The sequence below is a fragment of the Rhinolophus sinicus genome, linkage group LG03, assembly GCF_036562045.2.
Source record: "Rhinolophus sinicus isolate RSC01 linkage group LG03, ASM3656204v1, whole genome shotgun sequence".
Taxonomy (NCBI): Eukaryota; Metazoa; Chordata; class Mammalia; order Chiroptera; family Rhinolophidae; genus Rhinolophus; species Rhinolophus sinicus.
The window spans coordinates 4,734,886-4,755,864 of NC_133753.1; the positions used below are offsets into that span (position 1 = coordinate 4,734,886).

General features: G+C 42.3%; 1 protein-coding gene across 8 annotated transcripts in view; it reads right to left on the minus strand.

The window, feature by feature from the left end:
• The window catches only part of EML1 (EMAP like 1), a 160,767-nt gene that overhangs the window by 41,842 nt on the left and 97,946 nt on the right, over positions 1-20,979 (minus strand). For 4 of the 8 annotated variants that reach the window (XM_019751592.2, XM_019751589.2, XM_074326940.1 and 1 more), the window contains exons 3-5: positions 13,256-13,391; positions 5,733-5,789; positions 2,745-2,879 (exon numbers count right to left, since the gene is read on the minus strand). In XM_019751592.2, the coding sequence (XP_019607151.2) occupies positions 2,745-2,879; positions 5,733-5,789; positions 13,256-13,391 (328 nt within the window). The remainder of the gene's footprint in view (positions 1-2,744; positions 2,880-5,732; positions 5,790-13,255; positions 13,392-20,979) is intronic. The other 4 variants (XM_019751593.2, XM_019751591.2, XM_074326942.1 and 1 more) reach the window with 1 other exon arrangement.

Consider the following 20,979-nt stretch of genomic DNA (forward strand, 5'->3'; position numbering starts at 1 on the left):
CCTCATCTTACAAATGAGGAAAACAAAGTTTGGAATTCTGGAAAGCCTCTGCTCTGCCAGGTCTCATTTCCTCACAGCTGCCACGACGGCTATCTCCATTTACTGAGTGCCATGCACTGCGCTGGCATTTTCCTACCAGCTAGCTCATTTATGAGATTTAAGGGAATTGGTATAAAATCCAGACTTCATGGAGGAAAAAACTGAGGCTCAGAGAAGTGGCAGAACTGGTTTACAAACCCAGATCTTTCTTTTACTCAAGCGCCGGTGCCCTTTCCATTATGTCTTGCTCCCTACTGTGACCAGACAAGGACAATCTTTTTACATGTAAGAAGCATCCTGGAACCATGGGCAGATACTCGTGAGTGAGGGGGAGGAGACCACACTACCGTGAGACCCCTGGATGCCATAACGTTGAAAAGGGAAATTGCATGAGGACCACTCCCTCTACTTGCCTGGACATGCTCTCCATCTCGGAGACTGGGCATGGCTCATTATGCCATAGTGACCAGCTCTGCTCTAGTACCAGGTCATGGCTGCTCACATGGGAATGGAGAAGAAGAATGAACGAAAGGGGTCAGGCAGTGACTAAATCACCAACTTGACCTTCACTCGATTGCTTCTTAGCTGCTGTGTCTTCCTGTCTGAGTCACTGCTGCTATGACTCCTATGGGCCCCTAATGGTGCCTGTCAGTACCAGCCATTCCCGAAGGGAAGGCAGGAACTTGCCCTCTGAACAGATGTAGGTGCACACAGCTCAATGCTATGCTGGCCTCAACTATTCCTGGCTTCTAATGAGACAAAGAATTTATTTTTCAATGGACATGTTCAGTTGCTTGAATTATTTTTAGAAAATGATTAGTAAACTTTCCAGTCCCTCATTGTCAAATCAAAATTTTCTACTGTGGCATTTAAAAACAAACAAACAACACTTTGTAAATACCTTTTACGGAAATATTTACCCAGCACATTTACCAAAGCCATAGGATTTAAAAGATAAAACAGATCTGGAGTTTGCACAATGCAGATTCTTTCTGGAAATTCTTAATAAAACTCAGATGTGCACAGAAGGGGCCAAGTTTTTAAGAGTTGCCAAGATCTAGGCAGCTTTCAGGTCAACTTCCAAGCTCACCCTGAATTCAGAGACGCCCACAGCCCACACTGCATCTCACACAGATGCACATGCTGTCATTGCAACCACTTGGCCTTATCTCCAAGGTATTATCACCCAATTAGCATAATCTTCTGATAAGAAGCACTAAGAGTTTAAATTAGAAGACAGAACCCATGTCAGTGGTTTCTAAGATTGTTAATTGACCGTGGACTTGACCTGTTATAGATGTGAGAAGCGCCTGCATCTTTTCTACCAAAGGTATCTTTAAACACTTTTTTTCTTTTATTGGGGAAGGGGAACAGGACTATATTGGGGAACAGTGTGTACTTCCAGGCCTTTTTTCCAAGTCAAGTTGTTGTCCTTTCGGTCTTAGTTGTGGAAGGTGCAGCTCGGCTCCAGGTCCAGTTGCCGTTTTCTAGTTGCAGGGGGCACAGCCCACCATCCCTTGCGGGAGTCAAACCGGCAACCTTGTGGTTGAGAGGACACGCTCTAACCAACTGAGCCATCTGGGAGCTCAGCGGCAGCTCAGCTCAAGGTGCCGTGTTCAATCTTATTCAATCTTAGTTGCAGGGGGCACTGCCCACCATCCCTTGTGGGACTCGAGGAGTTGAACTGGCAACCTTGTGGTTGAGAGCCCACTGGCCCATGTGGGAATCGAACCGGCAGCCTTCGGAGTTAGGAGCATGGAGCTCTAACCGCCTGAGCCACCAGGCCAGCCTGCCAAAGGTATCTTTTAGGAATAAAACTGAAAAAAGAGTTGAAGCTTCCTTTACAGGACTGAATCAGAACGGACTTACAACCTTGGAATTTTTACAGCCTGTGGGTTGGAGTTGATTACTGCTAAAGGACTGAGCCTTCTCCTTACATAAACATTTGAGGGGGAGAAAGGGTTTAGCCTGTGAAGCTGAAATTCCTTCCTAAGCTTTGCTCAATAGAGAGAATAAAATTAAAGCACAATGTTTAAAAAAACAGAATAAGGTAAATTAGGTAGATCTCATATACACAATACATTCTTAAACATAAAACGTCAAAATTTGCTTTCACTAGTAAGATGTTGCTATTAGTTTCATAGATATTTATCACAATCTATGATACACTAACCTGAAAGGAAAATTCAAAATTAGGAGTAAGTGTATTTCCTGAAACCAGAAAGAAAACGGTTCCTATTTCTGGCATTAGGGAAATATTAAAAACAGTTTAGATGAATCAATAAAATTACAACTTTCCACCCACTCTGTCTGCTGACAAACTTAAACAGTCCACTAACACGAACTCTAAAATGGCAGCGGAGAATACCAGAAATATGAAGTGCTCCGTATGGAAAGTCAGAACAGCTTCCCAATTCGACGTGGCTGGTACTAAACAAATTCTCGAGAACTACTTCTGTCTGCGTAAGAGCACTGGGAGTCCAAGTTACCATTTTCTACCTGGACAACACCGGTGTGAGCTGCGACTACAGCTGCCCCCCCCCCAATGGCTGCTAGATTAGCGCCCCCAGTGACCTCGGGACAGGCCCACGTGCCCACAAGAGCTCCCAGCCTGTGTGCATATTACTGATCTTCTGATTTGTCTCTGGGGAAAAGAGGGAACAAAGTATCCGAGCAGCAGGGCCAGCGGATAAGATGTCCCTTACCTTTCGCTGTTCTTCTTGCCACTAGAAGAACTGCTGGTCGACCCCGTGCGATTCCGGTTGCCTTTGGAATCCCCATAGCTTTCCCTTCGACCTCCAGGAGACACGCGTTCAGAAGAGCTGGTCCTCTTGATGGTACTGAAAGCGACATGTAAATGACAATGAAACCCTCAACAGAGTGCTTTCATTTTATTGCTGAGTGTAAAAACACATACACAAAATGCCCTATTTCTGTATAGATATTTAAAAGACAGATTGGTTCTACAGCCTAAGTACAGAGATCAAAAAGGTCACTTGGCCAATAATCCCTCTGCTTACTGCCTTTGTGACTGTGGCAGTTCAGAGTCATAGAGGAAACTGAAAGGGAAGGCCCCCAGTAGCACCAGTGAGAGCTCCAGGGGCTAAGGGAAGTGACCCTGCCCTTGAAGCTTCAGGACAGACCAGTGGCCGTGGTCCTTAACCAGAGGACCTTGCCCGCCCCAGGATATCTGGCAATGCCTGGAGACATTTTGGGTTGTCATAACTGGGGCTAGAGGGCTGCTCCTGGCATCCAGTGCGCAGAGGCCAGGGACGCTGCTCAACTCCCCACAGTGCCTGGGATGACCCCCCCCCCACCCCCCAGAGAACGGCCGGCCTCAAATGTCAGCAGCGCTGAACTGAAGAACTCTGGTCTAAAGAAGGCCACAGATAGGTAATGACAGAAACACTTCACGCTATGGAAGATGCTGTGTTTGGTGGTGGTGCCCATGTTAGCGCTTAACTTCCTTTTGTGAAACTGGAGGGCCAGAGCAGCTAGAAGCCCGGGAGGGGTGTCAGGGAGACTCCCTGGAGACTGAATTTCTGGGAGAGAGAAAACGAGTGGCTTGGATGTGTTGTGAGTACACAGTGGGGAAGTGTCCGCCCCGGGAAAGGGGCGTCCTATGCAGAGGTAATGCTCAGGCGTGGGGTAGGTCAGAGCCCGGGCAGGGGTACACTGACGGCTCTGCTCTTGGAGATGTGACTGCATTACAGGTATCCAGGCCGAGCTTTAAAATCCTCGTCATGAGGGTGTACATTTCTTGAGATCTTGCCTCATTCATCATTCTGCTACACTTTGCAGAGCCTGCTATAGGAGCTTGAGAAATGTTTATTAAATGAAAGGATAAAATAAATGAGCAAGTAAATGGGAATGCCATGCTTTGACCTGGTCACAGGAAGAGACATGAGGTGCTTTAATTTGGCACCTGCTTTGGAAGAAAGACAGGAGGGGGGAAGACAGCCGTGCCGGTCCAGGGCTGGCGCTGTGGGAGGAGCACTGACTTGGGTGGGTCTAGATGTACAGGGCGGTGTGGGTGGGTGCAACCTGTGCGGTGGCAGCTGGGGACAGGAGCTGTCCAGGTGGCAGTTGCTGAACCACAGACGTGGAGGGAATTACCATGTGAGGAAGGAGACAGGAACGAGACCAGGGTAACAGTAAATGTTTACGAAACTGCCACGGGGGCCTGACGGAGCAGAGTGAGACCCAGAGAGACTGGGGAAGGAAGAAACGGGAGCGTGGTGGGCAGAGACAAGAGAAAATGCGGCAGGACTGGCTAGGGGCTGGGTGCACAGGGAGGGGAGAAGGAGACCCCCATTAAGGAGTCTCGGGTGGCTTCAGTGTGCACAGCTCCAGGGGAGGGTGGGCGATGGAACCAAATTTCCATCAGGAATCCATGGGAGCCCAGGCACTTGAGACAGCAAGACCCACTGCCCCGGGGCTGACTTGCAGCGCCCTTGTTTCGCTCATAATTCAGTAACACAAAGTGTGACGTGTTGCCCTGGGGAGGCTCCCGCTGCCTCCTGGGGCCGCCTTCTCAGCAGCCATCCACTCTCTGCTTTTCATTCTCATTTCCTGCTAGTCTTGTCCTTCCATCAGGCCTACGTTCAGTCCTTCTTCCTTTGTAAGTTCCAATCCTCCAGTAAATAATCTGTTAGCCTGTTTTGAAAAAACCGCACGGTGTGTCGGCCTTTGAAAACCCACTCACCCTCTGAGTGAGCAAATACAAATAAAACGACCATAAATGTCAGGGTCTGAATACACTTTCTGCCCAGCCCTGTTTTTGGTAACTGAGGAAGCTTTGAATTTACAGCACCAGAATCTTCCAGCTGGGATCTGCATGGGCGTGCCTTCGAGGACAAAACGGGAATTTTTAGAACACTCAATTTGGGGACAAGAAAATTATAGGTCTTAGGGGAGCATTACATTTTTGAAATTTGGGATGGAAGTCTAAAAATTATGGAAACCTTTGTGCTTCAAGCTCAAGATCTTCCAATGACGAAAATCACCAAACTAATTTAACTTAGTGGGTCATTCTCTGCCAAGTATCTAGTACGAGGCGCTCAGGCACACAGCGCCAGCAGCTGGCAGCCACGGGAGAGTGGCTCTCCAGGGCCTTGTGGGAGTTCATGGCAAGGTCATGGCAATCTAAAGACTTGTATAAAACACGCTTAAAGAGCTGAAGAACCATGACCATTAGTCAGTGATAGCAAATATTAACCAACTTTCTGGTAACTAACAGTCAACCTGGTAGCTGTAAGAGGTAATAGGCGATATTAATGATGGAAACCTCAGCGGCAGCCATCACTTAATGTATATTAACAACTCTGCATTTTACACACGTCACTTAATTTAAGCCTCACAAAACCCATTGCCACAGTATCATTACCTCATTTTACAAAGGAGGAAACAAAGTCAGGCATAAAGCAACTCGGTGGAGGTTACTTCACCTGTCTCTGTGTCTACTGAGACTCCTAGTTAAGACCACCTGCAATTTATGAAACCCTGAAGCACAGTTTTGAGGACCTATTAAACATCTAAAAATCCAACAAATGCCAATAATTAATACAGTTACATCACCTGAGACTTGATAAACGGGAGGCATTGCATAAGATCTCTAAGCTACTGTGTTAAAAGGCAGGTGAAGTTACCGGGCAAGCAGCTAGGGTTACCGAGTAATTCTAAGTACCCCTCACCTGGACGTTGATCTAGTCAGTTTGCCTGCATTGAGAAGACTCACAGACGTGTTTAATCTACGTATAAGAGGCACAGAAACAAAGCAGAATAAACATGAGTGCAATCATAAAAGCGTGGAAAAATATTTTGGCAAGCTTCAATACATTACAGAACACACACCACACATTGAAATGGAAAAACACTGGTTTGCATATATCGTCTTGAACATAATCCATCACAGCTCTTTCAAGCTATGTGTCATTCACACATCTGCATGAAAATGTAAAGTTTTGTTTTTTTTAAACTCTACCATTGTTGTATACATAGAAAAAACCAAGGTATTTCCTTTTGAGGGCCAAGAGCTCTTATGAATTGAAGAGGATTTCCTGGGACTCAGAGTGAAGGACAGAAAACAAAGCTTGAAGACAAGACATTTGCAGGAACAAGGGCAGCCAGAGGGAGTCATACTGTATACTCACTGCGCGAAGCCTCCTTAAATAACCAGCGGGGAATATCAAAGAACTTATGTTCCCTCTGGACAGCAAGTGACAAACGGTGCTCTTTACCTTACAAGTGGCGGAAGTACTGGCTTGAGAGAGACTGCAATAACGCAGCACACTTTTTAGTGCTTAAGGCAAGTACAGCATTTCTGGTGTAGAAATGCACAGATACCGTCATTTCTTCTTTTCTCTTCTGCTCTCTAACCCCCTCCCGAACCCAAAACCTTCTGTGTTCCGAAAATACAACGGCTCTACATGTTACGTTACACATGCATCCGATGGTTTTTGCCAATTTCAACTAAATTTTATTAGACGTACTGAAATTTCTGCCACGGAAACTGGTGACCAGAAGTGGTAATCTGTCTTCTTATGGTTAGATAACTGTAAGCATAATAAGCTATGATTATATCTTTTGTTATATGACTTGGAATCAAGAGTTGGTTTTCCAAAATGATCCCAAACTTTTACAATAAAAAAACAAAAAAAACAGAAATCCGACAAGTAGCTAATATGTGTGACCCAAGATTTTCTGATGATGTCATGACAACCAGGGTGACTAACACTAGAGTAAAACAATTATTCACTCAACAAACACTTACTAGGCATTGACCATGTACTGTGCACCATGCTGAGCCCTGGCGAGTCAACATGGGACCAGAACTCACCTGGCTTTTGTCCTGCTCGTTACGAGATCACGTGTGTCGACAATTAAGAAATGTTCTTACCTTTTACTGCCTAAAGACGTATCTTTGTGGCAAGGCCCAAGTCATTTCTGAAGAAGGCTGGTGGTCTTAGACAGTCTGCCAGATCAAACAAAGTTTCTTTTGCTACCATATGAAGCCAACCAACTACCTGAGCCCAGAGAGACCAGCAGCACTTTTGATGAAAGGATAGGTGCCAATTGATCTTCCCCTGTTCACAGCAGAGTATTTCCACCTCTATTCTACTACTGAGAACAGACCCAAAGCATGAGTTTAACACCTACATTTCAATGAATCTCAGTGACAAAAATAATATTAGAAATAATAATGAAAACTAAGAGCAGATTTTGTTTCTCTGTTCTTTAAGTCGTGTATGTATCCAGCGCTGACTTTGGTGCATCAACAAATGCCGTGTTTCTAACAATTGCAACTATTTTTCCAAAGGACTGTCAACTATTTATTTGGAAAGGAGATGCTGACCATCCTCATCCTACACTGGGAGCAGAGCGTTTTCAAAATAATGTTCTCTTTTTGTACCAGTTTTGTTCTTTTGATCTCTCTTCTCAGCAGCTCTGCCCTATTGTAAAACTCCACATAGGACTGGAAAGAATGAGTGATTGTTTCTGTGTTGGGCCCGTGGAAGTGTTATTCTATTGTCAGCTTCAGCACCCCCACTGAGCAAGGTATGACCTACACTTGTCTTCCCCAGATTCCCTGCCTTTTTCCTTTTGACTAATGGAAACAAAGCTTTTCCCAAGGATTCCAAAGCCAGCCCCCAATCGAAATCTTAATTGGCAACACAAAGTACAACCAGTGGGTGTTGGACAATTTCCAAAGGGGATTTTGTTCTTAAGCACCAGGCTGAAAAACCCCAAAGAAAAGAAAACAAACACATATCCATCCACATACTGCAGATGCCCCAACTCAGTTAATTTGGAACTCTGAATACAGAAAAAGTTCTACATGATTGTAAACATATTTGAAATAACTTAGAAGTGATTTTCATTCTAATAATCACAATACCCAGCTTCTTTCTGTTTTCAAAATTCTCTCCTAATAAGAGATCTAAAAGGACTTACCATGGAGTAACAATCAGATGCTACTGTTCGGGTTTCCAACTTCCAAAAATTCACATCCATGGAAACCCATAAAAGCCACAGGGAAAAAAAATAAGTGAATCACTACACTACACGGGAAACCAAGAGTCTTGGACACTTAATCTAGAAAACCATGTATTTCTAATTGGCAGCTACACAATAACTTATCAGATTTTTCACCTTTATTTTTTTGCTCTGAATTTTTTTTCTCTTTATTTAAGTACCAAAGAGGGATGAATTATAAAACTCTATTTTCTTCAAGAATAAAGGGAAAAAATCTAAGTTTTCATTAACTATTTGCCACTTTAAAAAGTCAATCTTGAAATTAAACAACTCACTCTTTAAAAATTTATATTTAAGTAATTTATTTCAAAAGAAATATTTCAAAAAACTGTACTTAAATTCATTCTAAGTTTGCTTATGCAGACACAGTGACATCTCACATTCATATTTGCATATTAAAAAGAAATAAAAAGTGAGAGAGAATCCAAACTGCACATCACTCAAGGTGGTCACAGTGCAATCAGTGCTTCATCATTAGAGTTCCTCAAGTTAACTGGGGTAAAGAATAAAAATGGCGGGCCGGCCCAGTGGCTCAGGCGGTTAGAGCTCTGTGCTCCTAATTCTGAAGGCTGCCGGTTCGATTCCCACATGGGCCAGTAGGCTCTCAACCACAAGGTTGCCAATTCAACTCCTCAAATCCTGCAAGGTATGGCGGGCTTGGCCCCCTACAACTAAGATTGAACACAGCATCTTGAGCTGAGCTGCCGCTGAGCTCCCGGATGGCTCAGTTGGTTGAAGCGCATTCTCTCAACCACAAGGTTGCCGGTTCGACTCCCGCAAGGGATGGTGGGCTGTGCCCCCTGCAACTAGCAACGGCAACTGGACCTGGAGCTGAGCTGCACCCTCCACAACTAAGACTGAAAGGACAACAGTTTGACTTGGAAAAAAGTCCTGGAAGTACACACTGTACCTCAATAAAGTCCTGTTCCCCTTCCCCAATAAAATCTTAAAAAAAAAAAAAGAAGAAGAAAAATGGCTTGTGTTTTCCTGTATATTATCATCATTGGTATTTATCCCTACGGATGTTTATCTTCTTTAGATTACATTCTGAACAAGTTCCCCTCCTCCCCACACATATACACTTTGGTAGGCTGTAAAACAATGAATTTGTCAATATTCAAAGTGTAGAAACTCTTGAGAGTCTGGAGACTTATGATCAGCTACTCTGTCAGACCTAATAGGTCAATAGTTATTGGACTGTATTTGTGAATAATTCTAAGAGGTGATATCTTCAGGGAAAACAATATTTTGAACAACTCATTCTTAACTAATGGGTCAAAGAAGAAATCCCAAGAGAATTTAGAAAATACCTGGAGACAAATGAAGATGAAAATAAAACATACTAAAACTTATGGGATGCAAAGAAAGCGTACTAAGTTCATAGCTGTAAACACATTAAAAGAGAAAAAAAGGCTCAAATCAACTACCTAACTTTACACCTCAGAAAGCTAGAAAAAGAAAAGCAAACTAAACCAAAAGTTAGCAGAAGTAAGGTGATAATAAAGATTATAGCGAGATAAATGAAATATAAAACAGAAAAATAACAGCAAAAATATCAATGAAACCAAGAGTTTTTTTTAAGATCAACAAAATTGACAAATCCTCAACTAGACTAAGACAAAGGACTAAACTAAAATTAGAAATGAAAGAGGTGACATTACAACTGATGCCACAGAAATAAAAAGGACTGTAAGAGACTACTATGAACAAATATATGCCAACAAACTGGATAACCTAGAGGAAATGGGTAAATTTCTAGATACATACAACCTACCAAGACTGAATCATAAACAAATAAAAAGTCTGAACAGATCTATAACTGGGAGGAAATTGAAGCAGTACTCAAAAAATCTCCCAACAAAGAAAAGACCAGGACCAGAAGTTATCACCAGAGAATTCTATCAAACATTTAAAGAATTAATACCAGTCCTCTTCAAACTCTCCCAAAGAACTGCAGGGGGGAACACTTCCAATCTCATTCTCTGAGGCCAGCATTACTCTGATACCAAAACGAGACAAAGACACAACAAAAAAAATTCAGACCAATATCCCTGATGAACATTAATGCAAATATCCTCAACAAAATACTACCAAACTGAATTGACCAGTACATTAAAAGAATTATACACCACAACCAAGTGGGATCCAAACTTGGAGTGCAAGAATGGTTGAACATATGAAAATCAATATAATACATCACATTAACAGAATGAAGGAAAACATCACGATTGTCTTGATTGATGCAGAAAAAGCACTTGACAATATTTAACATCCTTTCATGTTAATAACACTCAACAAACTAGAAATAGAAGGAAAGTACTGTAACATAATAAAAGCCATATATGAAAAGGCCACAGCTAACACGATATTAAACGGTGAAAGACTAAAAGCTTTTCCTCTAAGATCAGGAACAACGCAAGTTCACCACTACTATTCATAATACTGGAAGTCCCAGTCAGTGCAATTAGACAAGAGACAACAATAAAGGTATCCAAATTAGAAAGGAAAAGGTAAAATTATCTCTGTTTGCAGATGACATTATCTTATGAGTAGAAAATGCTAAAGATTCCATACACAAATATTTAAAACTAATAAACAATTTCAATAAAGTTGCAGGCTACAAAAATCAACACACAAAAATCAGTTGTATTTCTACACATTGACAATAACTAATCCAAAAAAGAAATTAAGAAAGCAATCCAATTTGCTATTACATCGAAAAGGATAAAGTACTTACTGTGTTTCCCTGAAAATAAGACCTACCCTGAAAATAAGCCCCAGTTAAGATCGTCAGCCAGACAGATGCATTTAGTACCGTGTTTCACCAAAAATAAGACCAAGGCAGACAATCAGCTCTAATGCGTCTTTTGGAGCAAAAACTAATATAAGACCTGGCCTTATTTTACTATATTAATTAATTTTTGCTCCAAAAGACGCATTAGAGCTGATTGTCCGGCTAGGTCTTATTTTCGGGGAAACATGGTATGTTACGACAATGTTCCAGAAGAAGATGACATGACTGTATTCGAATAAATGTAGATTGTTATACATGAAAAAATAAGACCTCCCCTGAAAATACGCCCTAATGTGTCTTTTGGAGCAAAAATTAATATAAGACCTGGTCTTATTTTCGGGGAAACACCGAAGGAATAAACTTAGCCAAAGATGTGAAAGACTTGTACATAGAAAACTATAAAACATTGCTAAATGCAACAAGGGGTTAACATTCAGAATATATCAGGAACTTCTACAATTCAACAACAACAACAAAATGAATAAACCAATTTAAAATTGGCAAAGAACTTGAACATTTCTCCAAAGAAGATATACAAATGGCTAACAAGCATATGAAAAGATGCTCAATATCACTAATTAGAAGAGAAATGCAAATCAAAACCATGATATCACCTTTTACCCATCAGGATGGCCACTATCAAAAGAACAGATAACAAGTGTTGGCAAGGATAACAAGAAATGAGAACTCTGTGAACCGCTAGTGGGAATGTAAAATGGTGCAGCCACTAAGGAAAACATTATAATAAATTCCTCAAAAAAATTAAAATAGAATTACTATATGACCCAGGAATCCCACTTCTGGGTGTTTATCCAAAAGAATTCAAAGGAGGCTCTCAAAGCGATATCTGCAGCATTATTCACAATAGCCAAGAGGTGGAAGCCACCACAAAGTGGCAGACAAATGAATACAGAAAATGTGGTCTATACACACAATAGAATATTACGCCATCTTAAAAAAGAAGGAAATCCTGTCACATGCTAAAATATGGGTGAACCTTGAGGATATTAGGCTAAGTAAAAGAAGCCAGCCACAAAAGGACGGACACTGTATGACTGCATTCATGCGAAGTATCTAATGTGGTCAAAAATCACAGAAACAGAAAGGGGAAAGGTGGTTACCAAGGGTGGGGGTAGGCGAGGAATTTACATGTACTGGGCATAGAATTTCAGTTTTGTAAGATGAAAAAGTTCTAGACATGTGCTCTACAACAATGTGAATATACTAAATACTACTGAACTGTACACCTAAAATGGTTAAGATGATAAATTTAGTGTTAAGTGGTTTTTTTACAATAAAAAGGAAATCATAACAGATGGCAACCCGAATCTTCATAAAAAAATCAGTCTTCTCAATCTTGTAACATCTAGATTAAATGATAGTCCATATCTCATGCTGCCAATTAAGAATTCATAAGTCATTTCATGTTTATTTAAATAAATAAATGATCCAAATGAGTATTAAACATATATGGAAATGAAGCAAAGGATTTCATTGTGAGGTTCTAAAAAGCCCTGCAAAAAACCAATTTTCTTAAAATCCACAAACAATAAGTAAGTGAAACTCTATCTGGTGAAGCACAACAAAAATTTGCTTGAAGGATAGGCCATTATGCTTGAACACTATATATTTAAAAGATGGGATCGCTACATTTTCGTTCTGAGTCAAACCCAGCATAAATCTAACTCTTACAAGCCCACTGGTACGCCCAGTACCCCACACAGCATATTCGCACCCCAGGTCCCCAGCACACATCAGGCAGTTAGTATTTTAATGAACTCGACAAGTTCTTGTAACAAGCCCCACGAGGCAGTATTGCCGAAGAATTTCTTTAAGGCTTTCCATCAGGTTATTTAATTTTCCAGAGCCTAAAAATTTAGAAAAGTGGCCTGGCATATAAATTATAAAATTTTAATATGACAATTATAAAATTATTTTAAAAGTTAACAGCAAACTATGCTCTATCAGACAGACGACAATATCTGGAACTCCATTGTTAGGCATAATTTAAAAGCTTATCCAAATTTTATAGATAAAAATTTAAGGTTGGTGTGGTCATCTGAATTTAACTATGTGTCAAGTACAAACTTGGGAATGGCATAATCCTTTTTGCATAAGTTATACTCCCACTTGTTTTTCAAAAGGGAGCTTTAAGTAAAAATACGAAACAGCACACTGTAGCTTTAGCTAATGAGATTTCAAAAATAATATGATTAAATTTTAAAAAGCAGAACAAGGAACCTACATGGTTCCTCTTATAGTTAACTCATCAAAGACCATAATTTTTACCTCAGATGAAACATTGTACAGTGTCATATTAAAAAAATACTTATTTTAAAGTCTGGGATGGAACTGCTTTTAGACTCATTTAAGGCCCTTGGTGCCTACCTTTTGGTTGTCGCCAGCACAGCGGTTTCTTTCCTGGTCCCAGAGGGGGACGGTAGAGAGCCACTAGGCTTCTTTGGTAACACGGTGCCATTGTTGACAGTGGCTCTTAGAGGCAGGGTCTGCACCAGCGGTCTTGCTGTAAAACAAACAGAAAAGGAAATCAACACTTGCCCCTTTATCAAGGTAACTCTTTAAGATATATACAAAGGAGGGTCGGCAGGATGGCTCAATTGGTTAGAGCATGAGCTCTGAACAACAGGGTTGCCGGTTCGATTCCCACATGGGCCAGTGAACTGCGCCCTCCACAGCTAGATTGGAGACAACGAGCTACTGCTGAGCCACCCGAGGGGCGGCTGGATGGCTCAGTTGGTTAGAGCGCGAGCTTTTAACAACAAGGTTGCCAGTTCAATTCCCACCTGGGATGGTGGGCTGCGCCCCCTGCAACTAAGATTGAAAACGGCTACCGGACTTGGAGCTGAGCTGCATCCTCAACAACTAGATTAAAGTCCAACGACTTGGAGCTGATGGGCCCTGGAGAAACATACTGTACCCCAATATTCCCCAATAAAATTTAAAAAAAGGAAAGAAAATTCCAGAAGGACTGACAAAGGTGCAAAGACAATTCAATGTTGATTTTCAACAAATGGTGCTGGAACACTGAATCTAGACACCAACCTCACATCCTATAGAGAAATTAACTCAAAAGGGGCCACAGACCTAAGGGTAAAATCCCAAACTATAAAACTAGATGACAACAGAGGAGAAAAGCCATGTGATGACTTTTTAGATACAACACCAAAAGCACAATCCATAAGAGAGAAAATTGACGGCTTGGACTTCATTAAAATTATAAAATTTTTTGCTCTGCTTAAAACATTGTTTAGAGGATGAAAAGACAAGTGATGGGCTAGGAGAAATATTTGCAAATCACATAGCTGATAAAGGAGTTGTATATAGAATATAAAAAGAACTCTGAAAACTCAACAGTAAGAAAACAAACAGCCCAATTAAAAAAAATAGGCAAAAGATCTGAACAGACCCTTCACCAAAGAAGATATACAGATGGCAAATAAGCATATGAAAGGGTGTTAAACATCTTCTGTCATTTGGGAAATGCAAATTAGGACAATAATGAGGTATCTCTCTACACCTATTAGGATGGCTAAAATCCAAAAAACAAACAAAATACCGACTGACTGCCGGTGGGGTGCTGAGCCACAGGAACTCTCATTCACTGCTGGTGGGAGTGGAAAATGGTGTGGCCGCTTTGGAAGACCGGCAGTTGCTAACTATATAGTCTTACTGTACAATCCAGTAATTGGGTGACACTAGGTATTTACCACTGATTGGAAAACTTATATCTCTATAAAACCTGCATTTAATATTTATAGCAGCTTTATTCATAATCGCTAAAAACTGGCAGCAACCAAGATGCTCTTGCATCAGTGAGAGGATAAACAAACTGGTCCATCCAGACAGTGGAGTCTGAGTCAGCAAAAAAGGCAATGAAGCAACCGTCACAACAAGCTGGACGAATCTGACCCCACGGTGACGAGTAAAGGCGCTGGCCTGAAAGGCGACACACGGTATGGTTCCATTTATGGGACATTCTGTAACAGACAAAACTATACAGACAAAAAGTGGCCAGTGGGTGCCAGAAGTTGTGTGTGTGTGAAACATGTGAAGGACAGAAGATTTTTTAGGGTGGTGAAACTATTCTGTATCCTGTATTGGTAGATAGGGGACATTATGCATTTGTCCAACCCTACAGACTCTTACAGCCCAAAGAGTGAACTTTACGCAAATAAAAATCAATTTGGAGATGGGGGAACCGCAGAATGGAATGCAGACTGTGACAAAAGAATCTAACTTATTACAAATAAACATATGACATAATTTTGTGGAAGGGGGTGGAGAAGAAAGGTGCTGACTTAAGTAATTTCGGAAATAAGTAGAGACTGTAAGAGGACACAAGGAACTGCACAGAGCACTGTATTCCAGTTAGTGAAGTTGTTTCTCCCCGGGGCATGGGTTAACAAGTCTGAAACCACTATACGTGAGCACTGGAATTGAACCATGAGGTAAATGCATGGAGGACGGTGGGAGCCTGGCTTCTAACTGTTGGAGACGAAGCTTACAGACAAGTAATGGAGAGGCTAGAATGAACCAGGTGGTCATGGAGCACAGCAGGAGACAGCAGGATAAAGTCACGTTTAGCTTGACATAGCTACAGACACAAAAATCATGGATGCATACGAGTCTGTATACCTGGGTTAGTATAAACACACACGTTTTCTAGTTCTGTCTGCTGACGGCACCTAAAGACACCCAGTGCCCAAACCTTGGTTTCTATCCATTCCACAGGGAAAGGAACCAGGACTCCTTGAGGAATTGCCTGAATCCAGGGCTGGGCAGGGAATATATGACACAAGCCTGGAGCATCTTGTAGTGTCAGGAAGTAAGGACGTGTTCAGAAAAACAAGGAAACCCAAAGACCCTATGCTGATGAGGGCACGTCAAAGGGACACGGGAGCCAACCAGTGGCCAGGGCTGGAACAATTTGAACAACAAAATAAATAAAGTAGCATTGGATTCCTTGTCTTAAGTATTAAATAAATATCCACGAGTCCTTACTGATAGAAATGACTAAGTAACTAAATGGAAGAGACGAGATCCATCTCCCATGAAGAGTAATTCATGTACACACTTTGCCCTCGAGGAGACGGAGGACAGCTCCCCACTCCTCAAGTGTGGGCTGTGTAGTGACTTCGCTCTGAACAGTACAGTATGGAAGTCGGGGGAGACTACCTACAGTGGAGAAACCCACAAGCTCTACCTCAGCCAGGTAACCACGGTCAACATCAACAGTGACGAGTCACGTTGACAGCATGTGCTGGAAATAGCACTTTACCTCTGTGCTCTTCCTCCCCGAAACCCACAACCCAAGTCCACCCATGAGGAAAACATCAGACAAACCCAAACTGAAAGACAGTTAATAAACTGTCTAACCCGTACTCCTCAAAACTGTCAAGGTTATCAAACACAAGAAGAACCTGAGAAACTGTCGGTCTAGAGGAGCCTAAGGAGACATGACGACTGCCTATAATCCTGGAGGGATCCTGGAACGAAAAACGGACTTCAGGGATTAAACTAAGAAAATCCAAATAAGTGTGACTTTAATTAATAATAATGTATCAATTCTGGTCCATTAGTTGTGACAAATGTGCCACACTAATGTAAGATATTAATAAAAAGGGAAACAGCGAAGAGTATATGGGAACTGCCTGTACTATCCTTGCAACTTTTCTGTAAATCAAAAACTATTCTAAAATTTAAAAATACATATATTTAAAAATGCTGGCAGAATTTAATTTTGTTCACCACAGAATTAAATCTGCCTCAATTTAGGCTCTTAAAAACATTACTCATGACAAAACTACATAGAATGCCAAATTCTTAATACACTGCAACTTTTCAGCCCCTTACGTGAGCGCCAGTCTTCCTTCTTTTTTAATGTGACAGAAAGTGGAAAATGCCACTGTCCGCCCCCTTTGGCCAGAGGACGACAGCTTCTGCACTCCTGCCTCATTTCCTGAGCACCTGCTCCAGCCGTGGGCTTGCCCACTGCTGCACGTCACAGTCCTCAGTGGAAACCCCACAGCTGCAACACCAAGAGCCTTATCTTCTGCACACTCAGCCTGCCCTCCTCGCTAATGTCCTCTCTTCCGGGGCAGAACGCTTTTCCTCACCGTCTTCACCTCACTTCTACCTTCCCTCTCTATTCACCCATCATTTCAGTTTCTGTTCTGCTTTGTCTTTAAATGCACATACTAGATTACACAGTGTCTCCCCCCCACCCATTCATGTCTACCCAAAACCTCAGACGGGACCTTATTTGGAAAGAGGGTCTTTGCAGATGGAATCAGTTCAGATGAGGTCACCCCAGATCAGCGTGGACCCTAAGTCCAACGACCAGTGTCCTTAATAAGAAGGCCATGTGAAGACAGAGCAGAGAGGGCCGTGTGACGATGGGATGGTGGCAGAGACTGGAGTGATGCTTCCATAAGCCAAAGAACACCAAGGATGGCTGGCAGCCGCCAAGAGCTGGGAGAGAGGCCTCCCTCGGAGCCTCCGGAAGGAACCGACCCTGCTGACTCTTTGATTTCAGCCCAGGGACACTGATTTCAGAGTTCTGGCCTTCAGAACCGTGTGAGAATAAATTTCTGTTGCCTTAAGCCTCCTGGCTTGTGGCCATTTGTTACGGCAATCCCAGGAAATGAATGCAGTACATGTACGGCAATCCCAGGAAATGAATGCAGCACATGTATTAGCTTGTCTGCGCTTCCATTTGCACTATTACTGTCCATCCATCCCATTGCTCCTGCAGCACAGCTCCTAGAACCGAGCGTTGGTCTCCGGACACATTCCGTGGGCTCCAGCAGGTGAATCTCCTTGAAAACCCCTCTCTTCACATCCCTCATCGATCTCCACAGCTGCCAACAGCCTGAGGCTCCACGTTCAGGTCACCAGAACCAACAGAAAATGGAAAAGCTGAAGTAATGACAGCGGCTACAGCGGCTACTGAGCGGCAGCAACAGGAAATGCACTGTTTCATGCAACTGGGACCAACACGCCTGGTGCGGCTCCCAGCTCACAACCAAGCCTCCGGAAGGGAGGGGAGAGGACACAGTTCCCGACCCCTAGGCCACTCACTGCATGTCTGTCCACACTGTTTGCTAGTTACAATATTGTTCATATAACCCTCAGGAACCTGGCCTCATTCTCTCTATCCAATTTTATTTTTCCCATCATGCACCCAACTCTCCAGTGACCCCCGACAAACAACAAAACCCCCACCTCCTTAGTTTGTTTCTGTCAGCGGCTTTCTGACCTGAGCGTGCAGCGGTCTCCTGGAGGGCACAGATGGCTGGGCCTCGCCCCCGCATCCAGATCCGGAGGCCCTGCATCTCTAACAAGTTCCCAGCCATGCTGCTGCTACTCTGGGGATCACATTTGGAGAACCAGTGGTTCATGCATTCTCGTCCCTGATGGCCCGTCTCTGAACCTCCATTACATAGCAGTTTATACTGTTAGACTGTTGTTTCAGGTGGGCCAGTCTTACCTGGCCAGTTAGAGTGGGTGGGGGACATCTGTGCTGGGGTGGGGTCACTAGACCTCTCTCCCCACCCTCTCTGAGTGGGATGTGCTCCACACCTGGCTCCAGAGGTGGGACTCCCTGCTGTCTTCTGGGCCAGGAGCAGAACAGCTGTCAACCTCCTCTGTCTGAGGGGCCGAGAGGAGGCAGCAGCGACCTTGAACGTAAGTCAGAGAAGCTGCTTTGGGAGCAGCAGCTACATCCGGTGGAGGGACCCCACATGGAAGGAGTCAAGGGAGTAAACACTGACCTCACTCTCTGCCCTCTTCCCAACCCTCAGCTGGGGCTCCCCTCCGCTCACGCCTCAACGGCAAGTGGACAGCAAGTGGACCTGTCTGTGCTATTCATACAAGTCAGCCTCCAGGCAGGGAGCAAATGGAAGCTACCTGGCACCCAGCTCCTCCCCAGTGCCTGGCCCAGGACCCTGCCCCCTGCCACGCGCACCCCTAACCAGGCTGGGCGAGCCTCCCCTATGCTCCTCAGTCCATGTCTTGGCTGCTGTCCTATGGCCATCCTCACATCCTCACAGTGGAGTACTATGCAGTTGTGTAAAAGGAACGCAGACGGTCTCTATACCCTGCGGTGAAAAGAGCAAAGTATGGAACAGTGAGTACATATGTTACCTCTTACCTACTGTGCCAGAAATCTCAAGACCTACAGCAGATTTAAACTGCTGACTCTTATATGTTTTAAAAGATTTTGAAATTATCAGAATGCACATGAATCAAGTTTTAATATATTGTTTGACAAGTAGGGAAGGCTGTCCATGGTACCATGTGTATTTATTTAAATTCTCAGGCATGGGTCTAGTAGTACAAGAATCCTATAACACTGAAAATTCAATGTACTGGAAATATATATGGGGAAAAAAGACATTAATGAACACATTGCAAAAGGTCATTTATTAACATCCCAAATTTCCATCAACTGATGAATGGATAAAGTGTGTTGTGCAGCCATACAACAGAACATTATTCGGCCACAAAAAGGAAAGAAGTACTGATACACGCTGTGTGTGACATGAATGAACCTTGAAGACAAGATGCTACGTGAGAAGAGACAGGGGCAAAGACCATACACTGCATGGTTCCATTTATATGAAATGTCCAGAACAGGCACACCTACAGAGACAGGAGATGAGTGGTCACCAGGGAGGGTCGTGGGAGGGGGCAAGGGGAAATGACTGCTAATAGGTATGAGGTATCTTTTGGGGTGATGAAATGTTCTAAAATTAGATAGTGGGGATGGCTGTACAACTTTCTGAACATAGTAAAAACCAATGGATTGTATACTTTAAAGGGTGAATTTTATGTTATGTGAATTATAATAAGTGTTTCAATAATGCTGCTATAAAAAAGCCATCTATTAGAAAATCTGAATGTTGACTTGAAATTAAGGAATTATTAATTTTTAAGTGTGATAATGGTACTATGAATTTTTAAAAAGAGAAGCCTTATATTTTACAAATACATACTGACATATTTATAGATAAAATAAACTGATGTCTTAGATTTGCCTTAAAATAATCCTAATGGGCTGAGGGGAAGCCAGTGGGGGTGGGGGTGGAGAGGAATAATAAATAAAACAAAATTGACTACATAGTGATAAATAATGAAGCCAGGTAAAAAAATAAAAGGTGTTTTTCTTTCGACTTTTACATACATTTGATCATTTTTCATAATACAAAGTTTAAAAACAATCTTTCTTAGTCTCTGGAAAATTGACTACATCTACTAAACCGTTCTTATAAATCACTAAAGAGTGCCTATCTAATCTGGGGAGGGCAATTAATGAGAAAAATGGAAGAAACTATAGTGTGCTCTGTCTAAAAGAAAGCAAAAGTTATTTTCTGTAATTAAATGATTTGTAAAGCAAAATGTAAGGAGAAAGCACAGTAGACAGAAGGAAAAAAAACTGCTCTCTAAATTTGGTTAAGTAGGACAAAGAACTAAGTTAATTATTCATTAATTTCATTCACTGCAAAGAGGTTCAATTTTTTTAATTAGTTAGCTGTACCTACCTAATAAAATTTGTGAAGGAACCGTAACAGAGTATTTTACACCATTAGGTGTTGAATATAATCTATTGGATTGGGGATACTTTGCAAATTAAACCTTGAGAAAAGAACTCTAATTTCTAGTTATATAGTTATTCATTTCTTAAATATCTGATTTGTCTTGAACAATGCTAATTTAAATAATATTGCTAAGAGGAGTGCAGAGCAAAGCAACACGGATGCTGGAAAGAATCCATCCACATGTCCAGCCAGGTGTTGGGGCCCAGTCCCAGACGTTCCTGAACTAGTTGTAATCTGGGGCAAATTATTCAATCTCCTAGAGACTGCTTTCTCATCTGTAAATGGACATAATTGCACCTACCTCAAAGAATTGTGCAAGGTGAAATGAGCTAATATAGCCAAAATATCTACTGCAAAGTCCAGCACCTAGCCAACTAATAAATGGTAGCTACAGTATTTTTTTAAATAGCAAGGTTAAGTGTGAATGCAGCTGAGGCGACATTATTAAAGATAATTCATAATCTGCTTCCAACAGCAGTCGCATGAGTTAAA